Raw genomic sequence first — 21,158 nt, forward strand, 5'->3', positions numbered from 1 at the left:
TATTGTTATTTCTTAAACAAAGCGATTATTATTCATTTAGAATGATATAAAAGCCCCTTGGATATTCTCACAGATACGTTATTAACCCTGTTATTAGCAGGACAATATAAACTCATTAAAAAAAAGAAACGTCCTCACTGTCAACTGCATTTATTTTCAGCAAACTTAACATGTGTAAATATAACTGAGACATGAACTGAACAAGTTCCACAGACATGTGACTAACAGAAATGGACTAATGTGTCCCTGAACAAAGGGAGGGGGGTCAAAATCAAAGTAACAGTCAGTATCTGTTGTGGCCACCAGCTGCATTAATGCAGTGCATCTCCTCCTCATGGACTGCACCAGATTTGCCAGTTCTTGCTGTAAGATGTTACCCCACTCTTCCACCAAGGCACCTGCAAGTTCCCGGACATTTCTGGGGGGAATGGCCCTAGCCCTCACCCTCCGATCCAACAGGTCCCAGACGTGCGCAATGGGATTGAGATACGGGCTCTTCGCTGGCCATTGCAGAACACTGACATTCCTGTCTTGCAAGAAATCACGCACAAAACGAGCAGTATGGCTGGTGGCATTGTCATGCTGGAGGGTCATGTCAGGATGAGCCTGCAGGAAGGGTACCACATGAGGGAGGAGGATGTCTTCCTTGTAACGCACAGCGTTGAGATTGCCTGCAATGACAACAAGCTCAGTCCGATGATGCTGTGACACACCGCCCCAGACCATGACGGACCCTCCATCTCCCTCCACCTCCCGCTCCAGAGTACAGGCCTCGGTGTAACGCTCATTCCTTTGACGATAAACACGAATCCGACCATCACCCCTGGTGAGACAAAACCGCGACTCGTCAGTGAAGAGCACTTTTTGCCAGTCCTGTCTGGTCCAGCAATGGTGGGTTTGTGCCCATAGGCGGCGTTGTTGCCAGTGATGTCTGGTGAAGACCTGCCTTACAACAGGCCTACAAGCCCTCAGTCTAGCCTCTCTCAGCCTATTGTGGACAGTCTGAGCACTGATGGAGGGATTGTGCATTCCTGGTGTAATTCGGGCAGTTGTTGTTGCCATCCTGTACCTGTTCCGCAGGTGTGATGTTCGGATGTACCGATCTTGTGCAGGTGTTGTTACACGTGGTCTGCCACAGTGAGGATGATTAGCTGTCCGTCCTGTCTCCTGTCTTAGGCGTCTCAAAGTACGGACATTGCAATTTATTGCCCTGGCCACATCTGCAGTCCTAATGCCTCCTTGCAGCATGCCTAAGGCACATTCACGCAGATGAGCAGGGACCCTGGGCATCTTTCTTTTGGTGATTTTCAGAGTCAGTAGAAAGGCCTCTTTAGTGTCCTAAGTTTTCATAACTGTGACCTTAATTGCCTACCATCTGTAAGCTGTTAGTGTCTTAACGACCGTTCCACAGGTGCATGTTCATTAATTGTTTATGGTTCATTGAACAAGCATGGGAAACAGTGTTTAAACCCTTTACAATGAAGATCTGTGAAGTTATTTGGATTTTTACGAATTATCTTTGAAAGACATGGTCCTGAAAAAGGGACGTTTATTTTTTTGCTGAGTTTATAATGGCCATGTTGGTCATGGCTCCCGAGTGGGGCACAATAGGATTGCCTTGCAGCTCTCCAGCTGTATCCACTGAAAGCGCGTGAGGTTCAAGGCACGAGGGCCAGGGGCACGGGATGGGCCGCAGAGCCGCGCACAGAAGATGGACCTAGCCCATGGGGGGTGGACCCCCACCCCACCACACTGGGTAGCACAGAGCAACACTTTAAGGGGCATTGCACTAATAATGGCGCTGACTAGGGAAACGTTCCCGCTGTTCTTAGTGCTAGTCTTCACGTTCAAACTAATAATAGCATCTTTATGCTTTCGTTAATAAAATAATGATAAAAATACTCTTTCAAAATGCCGACGTTTATTTAGTTATGGATCCATAACGAATTACTATGGGAATAAATATCACTGAATTACAGATATATTGGAACAAAGTTTTCTAATGAAGGTAAACAAATTGTTGCTTACTGGAAAATACTCTTTCAAACACACACGGTCATGTTGTACAGCGCCATTATGGCTATTAGTAGGTAGCTGGACAATAAACTTGCCTAAAAGGAGGGTAGGGGGAGAATTCTATCCTCAAATGTATTTCTCAATTAGGTTGGCTGTATCACAACCGGCCGTGATTGGTTGCAATTTCAGTTTAATCCACCAAAAAAGACAAAACAAATAATACCACAAAAAGTATTATCATGTATCACATCCGACCGTGATTGGGAGTCCCATAGGGCGGCGCACAATTGGCCCAGCGTTTCTTTCCCTCTAAAAACATAAATAAATATTTTGGCCTTTACAAATATTATTTTGGCCTTTATTCAGATTACAATTGCTCACTTTCATTTTTTTGAAAACAAAATAACCTCCAAAATATCGTTATATATTATCAAGTTGATAACACAGTCATAAAGCCGGCACCTACATAAAGCTGAGTGACTCACTCATTCAAGTACCATCATTCTTTCTGATAGTCTTTAAACAGCTTGGAAAAATCCAGAAAATGATGTCATGGCTTTAGCTTCTGATAGGCTAAATGACATCATTTGAGTCAATTGGAGGTTTACCTGTGGATGTATTTCAAGGCCTACCTTCAAAGTCAGTGCCTCTTTGCTTGACATCATGGGAAAATCCAAAGAAATCAGCTGAGACCTCAGCAAATAAATTGTAGACCTCCACAAGTCTGGTTCATCCTTGGGAGCAATTTCCAAACACCTGAAGGTAACACGTTCGTCTGTACAAACAATAGTACGCAAGTATAAACACCATGGGACCACGCAGCCGTCATACCGTTCAGGAAGGAGACGCATTCTGTCTCCTAGAGATGAACGTACTTTGGTGCGAAAAGTGCAAATCAATCCCAGAACAACAGCAAAGGACCTTTGGAAGATGCTGGAGGAAACAGGTACAAAAGTATCTATATCCACAGTAAAACAAGTCCTATATCGACATAACCTGAAAGGCCGCTCAGCAAGGAAGAAACCACTGTTCCCAAACCGCCATAAAAAAGCCAGACTAGGGTTTGCAACTGCATATGGGGACAAAGATCGTACTTTTTGGAGAAATGTCCTTTGGTCTGATGAAACAAAAATAGAACTGTTTGACCATAATGACCATCGTTATGTTTGGAGGAAAAAGGGGGAGGCTTGCAAGCCGAAGAACACCATCCCAACCGTGAAGCACGGGCGTGGCAGCATCATGTTGTGGGGGTGCTTTGCTGCAGGAGGGACTGGTGCATTTCACAAAATAGATGTGGATATATTGAAGCAGCATCTCAAGACGTCAGTCAGGAAGTTAAAGCTTGGTCACAAATGGGTCTTCCAAATGGACAATGACCCCAAGCATACTTCCAAAGTTGTGGCAAAATGGCTTAAGGACAACAAAGTCAAGGTATTGGAGTGGCCATCACAAAGCCCAGCCCTCAATCCTATAGAAAATCTGTGGGCAGAACTGAAAAAGCATGTGCGAGCAAGGAGGCCTACAAACCTGACTCAGTTACTCAGTTACTCTTTGCTCTGTCAGGACAAATGGGCCAAAATTCACCCAACTTATTGTGGGAAGCTAGTGGAAGGATACCTGAAACGTTTGACCTAAGTTAAACAATTTAAAGGCAATGCTACCAAATACTAATTGAGTAATGTAAACTTCTGACCCACTGGGAATGTGATGAAATAAATAAAAGCTGAAATAAATCATTCTCTACTATTATTCTGACATTTTACATTCTTGAAATAAAGTGGTGATCCTAACTGACCAAAGACATGGAATTTTTACTGGGATTTAATCTCAGGAATTGTGAAAAACTGAGTTTAAATGTATTTGGCTAAGGTGTATATAAACTTCCGACTTCAACTGTATGTCTGCCAAAACTGTCATTACGCATTGGAGCATTTACAGTAGTGTTAATGGTCTAGCATGGCAGTGAGTGACGGACCTGTTTTAACCTCTTGTTATGTTAACATCTTGTTTTGTTTACAGTCAGATGAAGGGACAGTGTTTACCCGCACCCACCACATCGTACGCAAGACGACGCTGTATGACATGGATATCGACCCCACCAGGAAGTACGCAGCAATTGGCTGTCAAGACCGCAGCGTTAGGTGGGGGCCTAGTCTACCTGTCCTTGTCTGTCTCTGTTTCTCTGGCTGACTTGTTTTTGTTAGGTTCTAATTCTCAGAGGAAAACACTCAACCGGACATTATGAAAGCTTAACCAAGTTTATTTCTTCCCAGAGAGTCAATACAGCATTCAGACAAAACATGTTTCCACCAACACAAGTATATATACTCCAATTTAGGCACTCCTGCTTCTCTCCGATGCTTACATCTTTTATGGTTTGACAGGAAGACAAAGTATTAGGGTAATAAACCATCATTTCTCCCATAAGGGGATCTGACCTGACCTCAACCCCTCATTTGCGTAATCCACAGTCCATCCGTATCCACTATAGCAATCCTGTGACTTCCTCCCATCCACCCAACACATTCCAAAGCCATCTGGCTTCTCCAGATAACCATTAACTTCTGATGTAAAAACCAGTCTCTTTCACCCCTCAGATACTATACTGCTGAGTATAACAATGTTCCAAGTTTAACCCAGAATCTAACAGTATGGATTTGTGTTTCTGTGTACGTGTGTTTGTACGTCAGTGTGTGTGTGTGTCCATGTGTATGCATGTGTGCGTGTATATATTAGTGTCTGTGCACGTGTGTTTCTTTGTGAGTACGTGTGACCTCTCTCCCTCAGTAATCTGTCAGGTCATCCCTCCCTAGCAGGTGGATTATCCCTTAACTCAGGTGTTGTCGACACAGGGCGGATTAGATTATGGGCCTTGCCCCTGGCTTGTTCTGTCTTTAGCTATCTGCAGCTACAGACTACAGCTACAGCTGCTGTCCATGTGCCTGACCTGAGTTTATCCTACTCATGCCTCGGTCTGCCTGCCTGCACAAGTGTTTCCATCTTTCACTCACATACTCCACCTTGTGTCAACAACAGTAACAACACGCTATGAAAGTCAAAGTTAATATGGAAAATTCAACCATAATGGAGAAAATTCAAACAATCACCTTCAAATGATGTTAACAACCACCCTCAAGTTATAGTGTACTGCTTTACGTATCAGTTGGTGTAAATTGGAGGAATGTGGCAGAGTAGTACAACAGTCCAAAAAGGGCTTTCCCTCAGCTGGAGACTCTTTAAGTCAACTGTAAACACACCTCATGCTGCTATGAAAACTAGGACATCTCACTGCACTTTAATGATTAAATGTAGGTTGTAGAGTTAAAGGGTTTTTGTTTAACAGGCTCTGGTTTGTTCCTTATGTAACTAAGCAGCGGTGCTTAAGAGTGAGAACCAAAGGTTGACTGGCTGCCCTCAGCCCACACTCTGCCAACTCCTCCCAAGGTTGGCTGGGCCCTGACTGGGCCCTGGCTGGGCCTTGTGGGTGGTTGTCTGCCAGCTGGTGGCTGCTGGTCTTTCCTTCCTGCACTTCTTGGAAATACACCAGTTAGGCTGTTAGTGACCCCATGTGGTCAGCTGGGGAGAGACATGCTTACCAGCTGAGCTGCTGTGCTGTTAGCACACTATGTGGCACAGAGTTCACTGACTCATGAACAAAACACAGTCTCGTGTTTCCTTGAACTCCCTAGGTCAGATGACTCAGTCCCTTGATCTGAAAGTCGTGGGGTCATAACCTTAACTGCTGAGGCAGGATGTAAATGGATAGACGTGTCTGACTTTGGGTTATCGACTTATCGTCCTCCGTTGTTCTTGTGTAGAGACGCGCTGACAGTGGATAAAACAGAGGATTGATTAACCCACTTGTGCTTCAACAGCAGAACTGTCTTTGTGATTTACTCCTGGAGTATTGAGCTGTTGGTGTGTTTCATGTTGAGATCAACACAGGCACACCTGCGTGTGTGGAGGTGTCAAGTCTCTAGACCTGTCCTTTTGTCTAACTCTTAGTTCCCCTCCCACAGAATCTTCAACATCAGTAACGGCAAACAGAAGAAACTGTACAAGGGCTCCCAAGGAGAGGATGGCACTGTTATCAAGGTTTGCATGTTTTCATGTAATGTAGTGTCACTGTGAAGACTCATTTGACAACACAGATTGCTGGTTTATAATAATGTGCACTCCAAGTGGTGTTTAAATCCTTCTTCTCCTCTCCCCAGGTTCAGACCGACCCCTCAGGGCTGTATGTGGCCACCAGCTGCTCAGACAAGAACATCAGCATCTTTGACTACTACTCTGGAGAGTGTGTGGCCACCATGTTTGGACACTCTGGTAAAAATAACCCATTTAGTTAGAAAAAAGACAGCAAAATGGCTGAATGACAACCTGTAGTGTGTTCAGACGGAGAAACCAGCTGGAACTTTTCTTCCTCTCTCCCTCGCAAATTTGTTTACATCCCTTGTTAGTGAGCATTTCTCCTTTACCAATATAATACATCCACCTGACAGGTGTGGCATATCAAGAAGCTGATTAAATAGTATTATCATTACACAGCTGCACTTTGTGCTGGGGACAATAAAAGACCACTCTAAAATGTGCAGTTTTGTCACACAACTCAATGCCACAGATGTCTCAAGTTTTGAGAGAGCGTGCAATTGGCATGCTGACTGCAGGAATGTCCAACAGAGCTGTTGCCAGAGGATTGAATGTTCATTTCTCTACCATAAGCCGCCTACAAAGTTATTTTAGAGAATTTGGCAGTACGTCCAACTGGCCTCATAACCGCAGACCACGTTTAACCACGCCAGCTCAGGACCTCCACTTCCAGCTTCTTCACCTGCGGGATCATCTGAGACCAGCTACCTGGACAGCAGATACACAGGATATTTCTGTCTGTAATAAAACCCTTTTGTGGGGGAAAACGTATTAGGATTGGCTGGGCCTGGCTCCCCAGTGGGTGGGCCTGGCTCCCAGTCATGTGAAACTCATAGATTAGGGCCTAATTCATTTATTTCAATTTATTGATTTCCTTATATCAGTAAAATTGTTGAAATTGTTGAATGTTGCGTTTATATTTTTATTCTGTATAGTTCTGATCTAGGATCAGTTTTGCCTTTTAGATTATAAAAGACCAGGGAGACCTTATCCTAGATCAGCAAACCTAATCTGAGACACTTAATTCATACTGTGAATTCCACAGATCAGTTATCTGTCAAAATGTCCTAATGTCCTAATTGTCTTCCCCATGCCTTATATAAACTTGTCCATTCCCTTTGTGATTATTCTGAAGAAGGCCTTTGAAGGCCGAAACGTCAGTCTTTTCAACTTGTCTAATAAAACGACACATTTTTAGGTTGCACCTCTGCTCACGTTGGTTGAGCACCTTCTACTTCTTTCCAGAACTGAAAGTGCCCAGACGATTTAATCCTTTTCATTTGTTTTGTCTTTTCTCTTTTTCACAGAGGTTGTGACTGGAATGAAGTTCACCAATGACTGCAAGCACATGATAACTGTGTCTGGTGACAGCTGTATCTTTGTGTGGCGTCTGGCCCCGGAGCTCACCATCAGTATGAGACAGCGTCTGTCAGACCTCAAACAGAATGGCAAGCCAGTTCAGAAGACCCCACCTCACAAACCTTGCAATCTCAGGTAGCTACCGTATTGACATGACTTATTCCTGTTTTGTTGTCGCTGTCCTTCTTATTCTTGTTAGCTCCAAGTGAAACAAAGGGCCTCCTTGGAGTACCCAGTTAATTGGATAACATGTTTTGTGCTAGCTAATACCCTTAGAAAGCAAACATGGTGTTTACATAACGTGATCACTGGATGAGAGACGCATTCTGAAGACAATTGGAGTGAAAAACAACTGTTAATCCTGTGTTCTGTATTATTTGTAAGACAGGCTTGTCGCTATGAACGTTGCTAGTGAATGACCAGTGTCCCTTTCGTAGCATGTTGCATTATCAGAGACATACAGCCCCATTTGACTATTGTCTTCTAGTAGTATGATTGCTCTGTTCCCTGTCTGTTCTGTGCAGCACCAGGAGAGAGGTGCACAGAACCCCTCCCATAGTCACCATGTCCTCTGACAGCGACAAAGAGGTGGAGGGGATAGAGGAGGAGGAGGAGGAGGATGAGGAAGAGATGATCTCTCCTTACATGGTGTCAGGCTGCAGTGCAGAGGAAGAGACAGGTTGGTATCTCAGAAATACATTTGTACACAAACAATACACTGAGTATACAAAACATTATTGCATTTGTTTTAATTTAGCCTTTATTTAACTTGGCAAATCAATTAAGAACAAGTTCTGACAAACTGACCAGGTGAATCCAGGTAAAAACTATAATCCATTATTGATGTTACTTGTTAAATCCACTTCAATCAATATAGATGGAGGGGAGGAGACCGGTTAATGAAGGATTTTTTAAGCCTTGACACAATTGAGACATGGATTGTGCATGTGTGCCATTCAGAGAGAGAGAGGGTGAATGAGACAAAAGATTTAAGTACCTTTGAACGGGGTATGGTAGTAGGTGCCAGGCGCACCGGTTTGTGTCAAGATCTGCAACGCTGCTGGGTTTTTCACGCTCAACAGTTGCCCGTGTGTATCAAGAATGGTCCACCACCCAAAGGACATCCAGCCAACTTGACACAACTGTGGGAAGCATTGGTGTCAACATGGGCCAGCGTCTATGCCCCGACGAATTGAGGCTGTTCTGAGAGCAAAAGGCAGTGTGGTGCAACTCAATATATACTGAGTGGTATACAGAGTTTATATCTACAGTATTAAGAATGTGTTTTTTCATGGCAATGTTGATGGCAGTACACATCCTGAAATATCGGTTGGTTTTGTGTTTGCTTTCCAGACACCTCAGACGATAAGCACAACTCTCTTAACTCTCACGGCAGAGAACTGAAAAGGGTTAGTATTTCTTGTAACTGTCAGTGAATATTTTCCCAGTAACACAGTCAGTGAATATTTCCCTTATAAACTGTTAACTGAACCCTTGTCTGTCTGTCTGTCCCTATAGGAGAGCTCTTTTGGCAGGCGTTCCTCCCAGGGCAATCATCACTGTGAGGAAAGGGGTCCCCGTCCACGGCGCCGCTGGTCCAGAGGCATGGTCAGCATGGAGCTGATGGTCAAGTCCATGTTGGACCTCAGACAGCTGGATTCCTTCGCCATGCCCCCCTCCTCCCCCAACAAGACCAAGACCCAGCCTGATGCTTTCAGAGACCCATTCAGGGAGGATGAACTGGGCAGCACCATCAGCCTGCAACCCCTTACTGCATGGGTGAGTGGATCACAGAGAGAGGGAAATATCCAACCACTCGTGGAAGGACAGTGGAAGTAAAGTGGACTTCAAAAAGGCTTCTTTGTCTTCGTCCCAAATAGTACCCTAATCCCTGCACTACTTTTGACCAGGGCCCATAGGAACACTTATAGGTAGAATAAAGTATACTTTTTTGTTCATACCATCAGAACTCATACTAAAATGTCTCTGTTTGCTCCTTGCAGGGGGATGAGTCTGAGCAGAGGTCCCAGCAGCGACCCCACTACATCATGTTCTCTCCACAGACCCCAGAGACAGGCTCAGTGATCTACCCCGAGGGCTGTGAGGACAGGGCCAGCTTAGCTGGCAGGTAAACACTCGCCATAAGTGTATCTCATTTTCTCCTCACTGTATATGGCCAAAAAATTACTGCATAGTTTGGGCCTTTAGTTTTCACTGACCAAGTGCCTCTGACCTGAAAAAACTCCTGGGGTTGTATTCATAAAGCATCCCAAATTACACTGAACAAAAATATGAATGCAATATGTAAAGTGTTGGTCCCATGTTTGATGAACTGAAATAAAAGATCACAGAAATGTTTAATATGCAAAAACATTTTTTTTACATCCCTGTTAGTGAGCATTTCTCCTTTGCCAAGATATTCCAACCATCTGACAGGCATGGCATATCAAGAAGCTGATTAAACAGCATGATCATTACACAGGTGCACCTTGTGCTGGGGACAATAAAAGACCACTCTAAAATGTGCCGTTTTGTCACAACCCAATGCCACAGATGTTTTGAGGGAGCGTGCAATTGGCATGCTGACTGCAGAAATGTCCACCAGAGCTGTTGCCAGAGAATTGGATGTTAATTTCTCTGTAATAAGCCGCCTCCAAAGTCGTTTTAGAGAATTTGGCAGTACGTCCAACCGGCCTCATAACCGCAGACCACGTGTAACCACGCAAGCCCTGGACCTACACTTCCTGCTTCTTCACCTGCGGGATCAGCTACCCGGACAGCAGATGAAACTGAGGAGTATTTCTGTCTGTATTAAAGCCCTTTTGTGGGGGAAAACGTATTAGGATTTGCTAGGCCTGGCTCCCCAGTGGGTGGGCCTGGCTCCCAGTCATGTGAAATCCATAGATTAGGGCCTAATTCATTTATTTCAAATGACTGATTTCCCTATTTGAACTGTAACTCAGTAAAATCGTTGAAATTATTGAATGTTGTGTTTATATTTTTGCGCAGTATAGTTCTAATCTAGGGTCAGTTTTGCCTTTTTGATTATAAAAGACCAGGGAGACCTTATCCTAGATTAGCAAAACAAATCTGAGATACTTTATGAATACCAGCGCCCTACATATCAGATACCGTAGTCCATATATACAGTTTACATACCACCTAGTCCCAACCCATATATCCACTATCTGTGTTTCCTCTATAGTGAGTACCTAGTGAAAGAGCTACTGCCCGGGCCTGAGACCAGCAGGAGTGTGAAGGGGTACCAGAACCACAACCAGTGGAGCCAGGGCCACCGTGACAAACACAGCCCAGACAGCGCCTGCTCTGTGGACTACTCCAGCAGCAGATGGTCCAGCCCAGACAGCCAGCAGCAGCCTCCTGGAGAGGGTGAGACACACACAGAGGCATAGGATCTTAATTTGACCTAAAATATTACTGCAGCAACAGTTTTTGATGTTTAGTCCATAATGTTGCTTGATCGGTGGTTAGGCTATTAGCTGGCCGAAAGTAGACTACATGAAAAGTGCAATACTGTGTTAGTGTGGGTTTTCAGTGAATTTATGTAAATCACAAAGCTCATCTGCATTTCCTGGATAATTACAACAAACTATTTTTTTTCACCAATCATGATTCAAACAGATGTTTTTTTTTAACAACTCTGGATATCTGTGTGTTTTCTGTGTCGTATGACTACAGTTCTAACAGGAAAAATAAAGTTCTTCAAATCTATTTTCTCTGTGTCAGACTCTGAGCCCACAGAGCCTCTCAGTGTGGATGGGAACTCCTCTGAATTGGACATGGAGGAACTGGAGGAGGAAGAGGAGGGGGGCGTAGGGAGGGGAGAGGCCAAGGGGGCAACAGTAGTACCTAAGACCCCTGACCAGGAGGCCTTCCTCAAACAGCACTTTGGCAACCTGGCTGAGCTTAAAAACCCAGGTAAGAACAGCATATATGTCTCTCCTTGACTGGTATAAGAAATGTGGTGGAAACTCCCACTAGCCCATGCCTCCACCAATTCAGTGCTTTTAGATTTGTGGGAGGTAGTGAACGAGTGCACACTTCAGGAGAAAATAGATATTATTGGGATGCACCCAGAGAGATTCATGAAAGCTTCCCTTTCAACTGGCACATGGAATATTCAATTCAAACTTTATTGTCCACACAAATTACTTGTGCAGCCAGGAGTACATTAGACACAATAGTATACACATATAGAGACACACACAAGTTAATAGTAAAAGTATTTCAGATGTATTCATTGTATTTCTCCTCTTTGATTGTCAGTGAGCCCGACCAGAGTTGTCACCCCTGACAGTGTCAGCATCTCCTCCAAGTTCCTGTCCCAATGTTCTACTGGAAGGTATGCCATACCTACACTACATGGTCCAAAAGTATGTGGACACCTGCTCATCGAACTTCTCATTCTGAAATCATGGGCATTAATATGGAGTTGGTCCCCCCTTTCCTGGTATAACAGCCTCCACGATTCTGGGAAGGCTTTCCACTAGATGTTGGACCGTTGCTGTGGGGATTTGCTTCCATTCAGCCACGAGCATTAGTGAGGTCGGGCACTGATGTTGGGGAATTAGACCTGGCTCGCAGTCAGCGTTGCAATTCATCCCAAAGGTGTTCGATGCGGTTGAGGTCAGGGCTCTGTGCACGCCAGTCAAGTTCTTCCACACCGATCAACAAACCATTTCTGTATGGACCTCGCTTTGTGCACGGGGGTATTGTCATGCTGAAACAGGAAAGGGCCTTCCCCAAACTGTTGCACAGAATCGTCTAGAATGTCATTGTATGCTGTAGAGTTCTCTTCACTGGAACAAAGGAGCCTAACCCGAACCATGAAAAACAGCCCAAGAATGTTATTCTTCCTCCACCAAATGTTGCAGTTGGCACTATGCATTGGGGCAGATAGCGTTCTCCTGGCATCCGCCAAACCCAGATTCGTACGTCGCACTGCCAGATGGTGAAGCGTAATTCCTCACTCCGGAGAACGCGTTTCCAATGCTCCAGAGTCCAATGGCGGCGAGCGTTACACCACTCCAGCCGACGCTTGGTATTGTGCATGGTGATCTTAGGCTTGGTGCGGCTGCTCGGCCATGGAAACCCATTTCATGAACCTCCCGACTAACAGTTCTAATGCTGCCAGAGGCAGTTTGGAATTGGGTAGTGAGTGTTGCAACTGAGGACAGATGATTTGTACGCGCTTCAGCACTCGGCGGTCCCGTTCTTGAGCTTGTGTGGCCTACCATTTCGCGGCTGTGCCGTTGTTGCTCCTAGACGTTTCCACTTCACAAAAACAGCACTTACAGTTGACCGGGGCAGCTCTAGCAGGGCAGAAATTTGACAAACTGACTTGTTGGAAAGGTGGCATCCTATGACGGTGCCACGTTGAAAGTCACTGAGCTCTTCAGTATGGGCCATTCTACTGCCAATGTTTGTAAATGGAGATTGCATGGCTGTGTGCTCGTTTTTACTTTTGGCCATTTAGTGTATCAGTTAGTTGACCAAAGAACATTCTGTTAACCCACACTCATCTATCACAAAAGTGAGCTATCCTTTTAGATTACTGAATATGTTGACAAACAGTCCTAACTGAATGGCTCACAGTTTTTCCTTTCTAGCAGGACTGCCTTTCCATTCCCATCGAAGAGCGGTGTTGAGGGGAAGGTAGCCAGCGGTGTGGTGAGGCCCCTGGTCTCTGAGGTGAGGCCCCTCATGGAGCACAACCAGAGCCAAGGCCACAGCCAGGGCCAGAGCCAAGGCCACAGCCAGGGCCAGAGCCAAGGCCACAGCCAGAGCCAAGGCCAGAGCCAAAGCCACAGCCAGGGCCAGAGCAACAGCCAGGCCCAGAGCCAAGGCCACAGCCAGGCCCAGAGCCAAGGCCACAGCCAGGCCCAGAGCCAAGGCCACAGCCAGGGCCAGAGCCAAGGCCACAGCCAGGACCAGAGCCAACGCCACAGCCAGGGCCAGGACCAGAGCCAAGGCCACAACCAGGACCAGAGCCACAACCAGGGCCAGAGCCACAGCCAAGGCCACAACCAGGACCAGAGCCAGGACCAGAGCCACAGCCAAGGCCACAACCAGGACCAGAGCCACAACCAGGACCAGAGCCACAGCCAGGGCCAGAGCCACAGCCAGGGCCAGAGCCACAGCCAGAGCCACAGCCAGGGCCAGAGCCACAGCCAGGACCAGAGCCACAACCAGGACCAGAGCCACAGCCAGAGCCACAACCAGGGCCAGAGCCAACTCCACAGCCAAGGCCACAGCCAGAGCCACAACCAGGGCCAGAGCCAACTCCACAGCCAGGGCCAGAGCCACAACCAGGGCCAGAGCCACAACCAGGGCCAAGGCCACAACCCGGGCCAGAGCCACAGCCAGAGAAAGGGCTCAGAAGAATCTCAGAAGGGCACTACCGGGAGACTAGAAGTAGTGGACACTACCACTACGGAGAAGGGTCTGAATCTCCGGGCCTCTCCTCTGAGGAAGAAGCTTTTTAACCCTGCAGTGGACTCCCGTAGGATAGTCAGCCCTGTGGCCAAGGCTGCAGCATCACACCTCACATCTACAGGCATGAGGAAGTCCCAGTCAGTCCAGAACCTGCACACTGAGGGTGAGACACTACGGATGTGATTGTGATCATGTCTAGCTAGTGTATTGATGTTATGATCATGTATTACAGGAACACTTTATGATGATGTTTTGCAGGAAAATGTTATGATTTAAAAAGGTCCTCATTTTATATTCTACGCATGGTGTAAAAGGTCAAGCTCTTCCTTGAATGTCTAATAAGAGACAGAAATGTTGTTAACACTGCCCTGGCCTGCATAGGCTAATCATTTACCTTCCTTCTCTGTCTGTCCCTCTCTTGTTACTGGTAGAAATGCCTCTGAGCCTGTCTCGGCCTTCCAAGGAGGTAGCCCCTCAGCCCCATCACTCCCAGTCTCATCAATCCCAGGCCAACGAGCGTCCAGTGACCCTCCCCACAACCCCCCACCGCACCCTGCCCAGTGTGCCCCCCCTCTGCAGCCCCACCTCCCCACAACCCCGGGACATCACCAGTAGCAGTCATGGCACTGCCCCCATGCCCAGGAGCGTCAAATCCCGCTGCTCCTACATGAGCCCCACCACCAGCTCCATGGCTAAGATGTCCCGCTCCATGTCCATGGGAGACAGCCTAAACGTGGCCGAGGAAGAGTCTGGGTCAACAGAGTCACGCAGGGGGTCCAGCTCTGACACGTCCAACGCTCCCACCAAGAGTCGGAGCTGCTCCTCCCAGAGCTCCCAGAGTCTTAGTACTAAACCGTCTAACCCCGTGGCCGTGGTCTCTTCCACCTTATCCTCCTCCTCCCCTCTGGCGTTGGGTTTAGCCATGCCCCATGCTGCAGTTATCCCCACCCTCATCACTAGCTCTCCAAGCAACTCCAACCCAACCACCAAGAGTCTGCAGGCTAAGCTGATGTGCAGCACCCGGCCCCAGCTCAACCTGGACATCTCCAAGCCCCTCCCAGACAAGCCCTCCCTGGCGGTCTTCACTCCCAACAGTACCTTCAAGACCGCCGCCTCCTCCAAGACTGTCAAAGAGGACAACGACCTCTCTTCCAGATCTCCAGTCAGCTTGTTACCTCACCAGGGCCAGACTCATCCAGTACTCACCAACAAAGTCCAGCTAGTCACTGCACTGTCCCTCTCCCCAGCTCGGAGTCCTGAGGCGGAGCAGCGTTTTCTCACCACGGAGCTGCGTCCTGAGGCCCCCGTGGTAGACAACAGACTAGAACAGCCAAAGATGGAGGAGAGCCAGGGCCTGACCCAGGAGAAGAGTCCCGCGATGGAGGTGTCTCTACAGGGCAGTCCCGTATACCTGCTGTCATCTGGAGGTTCCGGCCAGGACCGCACAGGTTTGCTCCAGCGATCTCCCTCCTTCATCCTGTCATCTCTGCGTCTGGGCCTGCCCCTGGCCAACACCAAGCACTTCTTTACTACTGGTGCCGTGTGGCCTACCGTCTCAGTCTCCACCCCCATATACTCTTCACCTTCACCCTGTCCTCCGTCACTTAACCATTTTCTCCTGACGGGTGAGGCATGCTCATGCTCTCTTTCATGTCCCTCTTTCTTTTTCTCTCCATCTCTGTCACTTCCCCGTTTCCATGAAGAGCATTCCCTCTGTGGTCCTCCTGTCTGTCCTTTCCTTCCTTGTGTAGTAGCTAGAACACAGCCTTGTATTGACATACTAGCTATGGGTTGTCCAATGAAATAACCTAGCTATTTGCCGTCTTGCTGTTCTGTTTTTGACTTGACTAGTTTCTTGTGGTCTAGACTGACACATATGATGAGACTTGCAGTAGGATGGTTTAAGCGGCGTCAGCCTGACCATGTATAACTCGCTTTTCATTAGACGGTTCTCTCAGTATGGAGTCGTGCAGGGTGGTGGCCAGCGAGCTACAGAACACCTTTAGGAAGGCCTCCCAGCTCTACAGAATGGTGAGTCACTCACTCCCCCAATAAGTATCCCGTTCACTAAAAATATTTTTTTTTACATTGACTACTATTTTATTGGCCACTATCTATCTGTTTTATGTTAAGTTTACATAATTTGTTTTTAACATTTCCATACACTTCGTTTTTGTGGTAATGTTGGTCATGTCTGTGTCTTGCAGGTGAGCAGTGTGCCTGTAGACTCCAGGCAGGAGCACCATGAGATGGCCCAGGTCCTGTCTGAGGCCTTTGAGGTGGTGAGGGCCGAGCTGAGCTCCCTGCCCCAGAGCTCACCCCCATCCCCCTCTGGAGGACCTGCAGCAGGAGGCTCCCTGTGTACAGTGGGCTGCCGGCCCGTAGGACCAGTAGAACCAGGGGCGGGGAGATTAGCCTCGGGGGAGGAGAGGACTCTGGCTCTGCTGGAGCAGTACTCTGAGCTCCTCCTTCAAGCTGTGGAGAAGAGGCTGGACAACAAGCAGCTCTCCTAAATACTCCTCTTCTTTCACACCCTTCCTTGAAGACTGAACCAACCCCCTTGCAAATGTAGGATCTTAAGCCATTGTGCAAGGATATCTGCAGACTACAGTACTTCTTTTTATTTAATTTTTTTCTTGACACGTTTTTAAAATGAACAGATTAAAATATTCCTGAAGGATGCCTGTACATATTTTTTAGAAGTTCTTTTTTTTTTTTTAAGCACTTATCTCTCTTTCTCTCTGCTGCACCCTCTGGTTGGGTGGTCCCCTCTCTCCCTGTCAGATCTCTGTAGGCCTAGGATGGGTTTGGAGGGTTGGACTCAGCACAATGGCCCACTGTAGTAGGCTAACATGTAACACTCATAACCAATAGCACTGATACTGTAAGGAGACTCCTCAGGATGATCAATGCCTCAGCATTCCTTCCCAGTGTGGCTGAGCTGCACTAGACTGTCATTCATCACCCTTCCCCCCTCTACTATATTGTGTGCTTCTACAGTACCTACCAGACACCTGCACTCTCATGACCACTGGTTTTATTTACCCCTGTTGCCAAATATTGTGCCCTGCTACTTTGTTTTAATGAAGTTGTTGTTATGGAAATGCCGGATGCCATAGAGTTGCTGCGTTGGAGCCAGTGGCGTAGCGTAGTTTTGCGGGCCCCTCTTGCAAGGTGTCCCCACAGAAAGAAAAATTTGCAGATTTATAGCTTATCTCATGCTATTTGACACATATTGCCATGAGGCTGAGAGAAAATGTTGATGTTTTAGAGCTCAGGGATTCTTAAAAGATGGGACAATCTCAACTTTTTTTCCACAAATATTTGTCTTAATATTAACAAAAGTTGAAATCTATATTTTGATAGACCAAAGTACCAGCAATCACACCATGTAAAGGAAAAAGCAACTTCCAAACTTCTTTTTGTTTTGTTTTATAGTACTCCCGAGTGGCGCAGCGGTCTAAGGCACTGCATCTCAGTGCTAGAGGTGTCACTACAGACCCTGGTTTGATTCCAGGCTGTATCACAACTGGCAGTCCCATAGGGCGGCGCACAATTGGCCCAGCGTCGTCTGGGTTAGGGTTTGGCCAGGGTAGGCCGTCATTGTAAATAAGAATTTGTTCTTAACTGACTTGCCTAGTTAAATAAAGGTTAAATAAATAAATTAAATACAAATATTTAGCACTACTAAATGCTCCAGGACAACTTTCTTTAGCATTGTGACATGTTTTTCTAGATTTAGAACATAAAACATTTAGAAAGCAAACATGATCTTTTAGGTCTAGCAAATCAAATGCTTCAATTGTTTAAGCATATGTTACAGAGCAGTGATGAAAATATTTTGTTCAGAATATTTACACAAAAAACGATCATAAGGGGGTGGACCATCAGTGACGTAATTGACAAACCACTGACGGAGTTGTGACAACCGATGCTCAAAACAACAAAAGTTGGAGACAAACATTTGTAAAATATGGGAAATGATTCATTTGAAAATCTCCAATAAAATCTCCATAATTGCCTGTTTTTAGAATTTTAAATTGGGTTCCTTTGCTCCAGACAAGGGCATTTCCAGGCATCAGCCGACAATCATATATTCCCAAAACAAGTCGATTTTAAGCTCAAATAATGCAACAAAATCTTTTTTTTAAACTATCAAATAAAGGTTTCCCTGCCGGACAAGGATTGTCCCAACTTTCAAGAATCCCTGAGTAAATGTCCTGTTATTCTACACATTTTGCCATGAGGCTGAGAATTTTTTTGCAGTTTTAAAGCTAATTTCCTGTCATTCAAATAAAATAATTCATGGCTTATGACGTGTTCATATGCTATATGGGGGGCTGGCGGCCACCTGCCTTGCAGGGGCGTGTGCTATGCCAGTGGTTGGAGCTTGATGCTGGGTGTCGTTTTGGGTAGCAGAAGCTGCACTTTTTGGACAATCAGAGGGTGTTGCTGTTCAATGCCATTCCTGACCCCAGTGCTCTAAAACAATACAAACAATTGTTATCACTACAATGTGAAATGTCTGTGTTGGTGTACCTGTCCCTACCAGGGCTTTTACCCACCGACACCAGGCCATAGCAACCTCCACACTACTAGAGGAACACAGGACCCTTCCAAGTCTTAAAAGCCAGATTAATCAGACATAATCATGTTTTAGTGGGTGATTTGATACATTGTGTTTTGAGAGGCCCTGTCTGTGTGTGATGTGTGGTTGTATTTATTATGTTGTAAAAGGTCCACGTTACAAAGGGAGTTGTCAGCCCCTTGTGAGTTGTAGTTTGTTTTGTACCAGAGCTAGGTCACCAGTGGAGGACCAACATTGCAAAAACAGAAGACTTGAAAATATACAGTATCAACTGAGAGTCTCCTCGTTCATTAACTATGCTGGATGGTTTTATAAAACATGTGAATTGTATTCCCAGTACATTTTTTGTATTCCAAATTGATGGTCAAAGTGTGCAAATAATAATACAAATTGTCTCAAGGAAATGGGTGCCTTAATTCAAAACCAGCGTTTTTCATAGTTTAAAATGTGTTGGGTTATACCAAAATAATATTGAATTGTAATCAAAAGGTGACTACTGAAATTGAGCTACTGCTGTGGGAAACGAATGACACTGAGGAGAAGCATTTTCTGATGACTCTGAATACAGATATCACATCTCGGAACCCGGCTGCGCACGTGCGCCATCGTGCATAAATGTATTTTGTCCCCCCACACCAAACGCGATCACGACACGCAGGTTAAAATATCAAAACAAACTGAACCAATTACATTAATTTGGGGACAGGTCGAAAAGCATTAAACATGTATGGCAATTTAGCTAGCTAGCTTGCACATGCTAGATCATTTATCCTATTTAGCTAGCTTGCTGTTGCTAGCTAATTTGTCCTGGGATATAAACATTGAGTTGTTATTTTACCTGAAATGCACAAGGTCCTCTACTCCGACAATTAATCCACACATAAAACGGTCAACCGTTTCAACACATAAAACGGTCGTTTCTAGTCATCTCTCCTCCTTCCAGGCTTTTTCATCTTTGAATTTATATGGTGATTGGCATCTAAACTTTCCTAGTATTACCACGACAACCAGCAAAACAGTTCGTCTTTCAATCGCCCATGTGGGTATAACCAATGAGGAGATGGCACGTGGGTACCTGCTTCTATAAACCAATGAGGAGATGAGACAGGCAGGACTTGCAGCGCGATCTGCGTCAGAAATAGGAATGACTTCTATTTTAGCCCTTGGCATCGCAGACGCTCGTTGGCGCACGCGAGCAGTGTGGGTGCAATAATTGAATAACATGATTTCTAAATTTATTTTGCAACGCTCGGGCACGCGATGTGTCCGGTCTGGTCAGCATGTTAGGGCTGGGTTACCAGAGGTAAAGAACCCGGAACAAATCTAGCTCACAGCTCTTGCATCAGATACAAACCGGGCAGAAAACATTTTTTTCCCACACCTCTTAAGAATTCCTCAACATTTATTGGCTCTTGTCTGGCTGTGGTGTTTTCATCCTGGTCCCTGGCACTTTTCCACCCCAATAACAATGCACTTTCATTCCTATCAAAATGGTCATAGGTCAGATTAATGTATTTGTAATAGCTTAGGCTACTAAAATAAACCTGGGTCTCTGTGTAATGGTGTAACTGTTGTGTCAAAGGCTCACAGAATAATAATTGTGTTCTGATGCTGCTATGATTGTGGCTGCAGACTAGCACAACACTGCCCTCTGCTGTTGAACCTCCATCACTGCCCAGTTGCTACTAAGACAGAAAGCCCTATCACTTCCCTCCTACAATTTCTCTGGTCAGGATTATTCTGTGCTGTGTTTTACATACTTTTCAATACACTAGTGCCCTCAAACAATATTTTAATCACCTGTGCATACAATACTGTTTAATTTCCTGAGTTATTGATAGACTTGTTATAAACTTACACTCATTGGTAGAAACAGTCTTATCAGTCACCCAAAGGTTCTTACAGCCTCTCAAAATGCCATGCCTAGAACTCTATATTTTCTCTAGTTTTGATTAAAGCATTGTATGTACATGACTAGATGAATGTGCATAGACAGAAAGATTTAAAAGTGCAGTCAAACCCTGAAATGACATGAGTCATGGTATAGAATAAGAATGAAGTATATTCAACTGTTTATTAGTTATTCAGTATTTCCCCATCTGACTGACAATATTCAGAACTGTGACCTTAACTAGACTGGAGGTTTCATTAAGACCGTAGGATTGTGTTTGATGGGACAGTAGTACAGGTGCACCTATCTGCTGCCAGTATGCATCAGTATTTATGCATGAAGGGTGGTGAGGTGTGGAGGTTGACCAACTGGCTCGTTCCAGTAGGATTGCATGGTTCAACGTACCCTAGGCTTGTTTCACTGTACGAGTCGATCCCACTCTTTTTCACAAGCTGGTATAATCTGTAGCTGACCCTCGTTCTTAATAACCCCACCTTTTCTATGATGATTACGTGTCTTAAACTACAGATTATGGACCAGAATGTTCCTCTTTTAGGAATGATCACTTCTCAGACATTTTATGAGCTTTTGTTTTCTGTTTTGCACCAACCTCAGTTTAGTGTTCTTAGTGTTTTTACTGTATTCCCTCCCTGTACTTCTCTTTCTGCTGGAGAATAAAAACATATTTATTACACTCAA

General features: G+C 45.6%; 1 protein-coding gene across 3 annotated transcripts in view; it reads left to right on the forward strand.

The window, feature by feature from the left end:
* The window catches only part of LOC139553291 (mitogen-activated protein kinase-binding protein 1-like), a 79,541-nt gene extending 58,383 nt beyond the window's left edge, over window positions 1-21,158 (forward strand). For 2 of the 3 annotated variants that reach the window (XM_071365467.1, XM_071365469.1), the window contains 15 exons: window positions 4,036-4,157; window positions 6,036-6,111; window positions 6,231-6,342; window positions 7,473-7,659; window positions 8,049-8,203; window positions 8,878-8,933; window positions 9,043-9,303; window positions 9,528-9,652; window positions 10,730-10,914; window positions 11,272-11,463; window positions 11,812-11,887; window positions 13,155-14,143; window positions 14,412-15,428; window positions 15,926-16,011; window positions 16,188-21,158. In XM_071365467.1, coding sequence (XP_071221568.1) covers window positions 4,036-4,157; window positions 6,036-6,111; window positions 6,231-6,342; window positions 7,473-7,659; window positions 8,049-8,203; window positions 8,878-8,933; window positions 9,043-9,303; window positions 9,528-9,652; window positions 10,730-10,914; window positions 11,272-11,463; window positions 11,812-11,887; window positions 13,155-14,143; window positions 14,412-15,428; window positions 15,926-16,011; window positions 16,188-16,493 — 3,945 coding nt within the window. In that variant the 3' untranslated portion in view covers window positions 16,494-21,158. The remainder of the gene's footprint in view (window positions 1-4,035; window positions 4,158-6,035; window positions 6,112-6,230; window positions 6,343-7,472; window positions 7,660-8,048; window positions 8,204-8,877; window positions 8,934-9,042; window positions 9,304-9,527; window positions 9,653-10,729; window positions 10,915-11,271; window positions 11,464-11,811; window positions 11,888-13,154; window positions 14,144-14,411; window positions 15,429-15,925; window positions 16,012-16,187) is intronic. The other variant, XM_071365468.1, reaches the window with a different exon arrangement.

Source organism: Salvelinus alpinus, chromosome 25 (genome assembly GCF_045679555.1).
Source record: "Salvelinus alpinus chromosome 25, SLU_Salpinus.1, whole genome shotgun sequence".
NCBI lineage: Eukaryota > Metazoa > Chordata > Actinopteri > Salmoniformes > Salmonidae > Salvelinus > Salvelinus alpinus.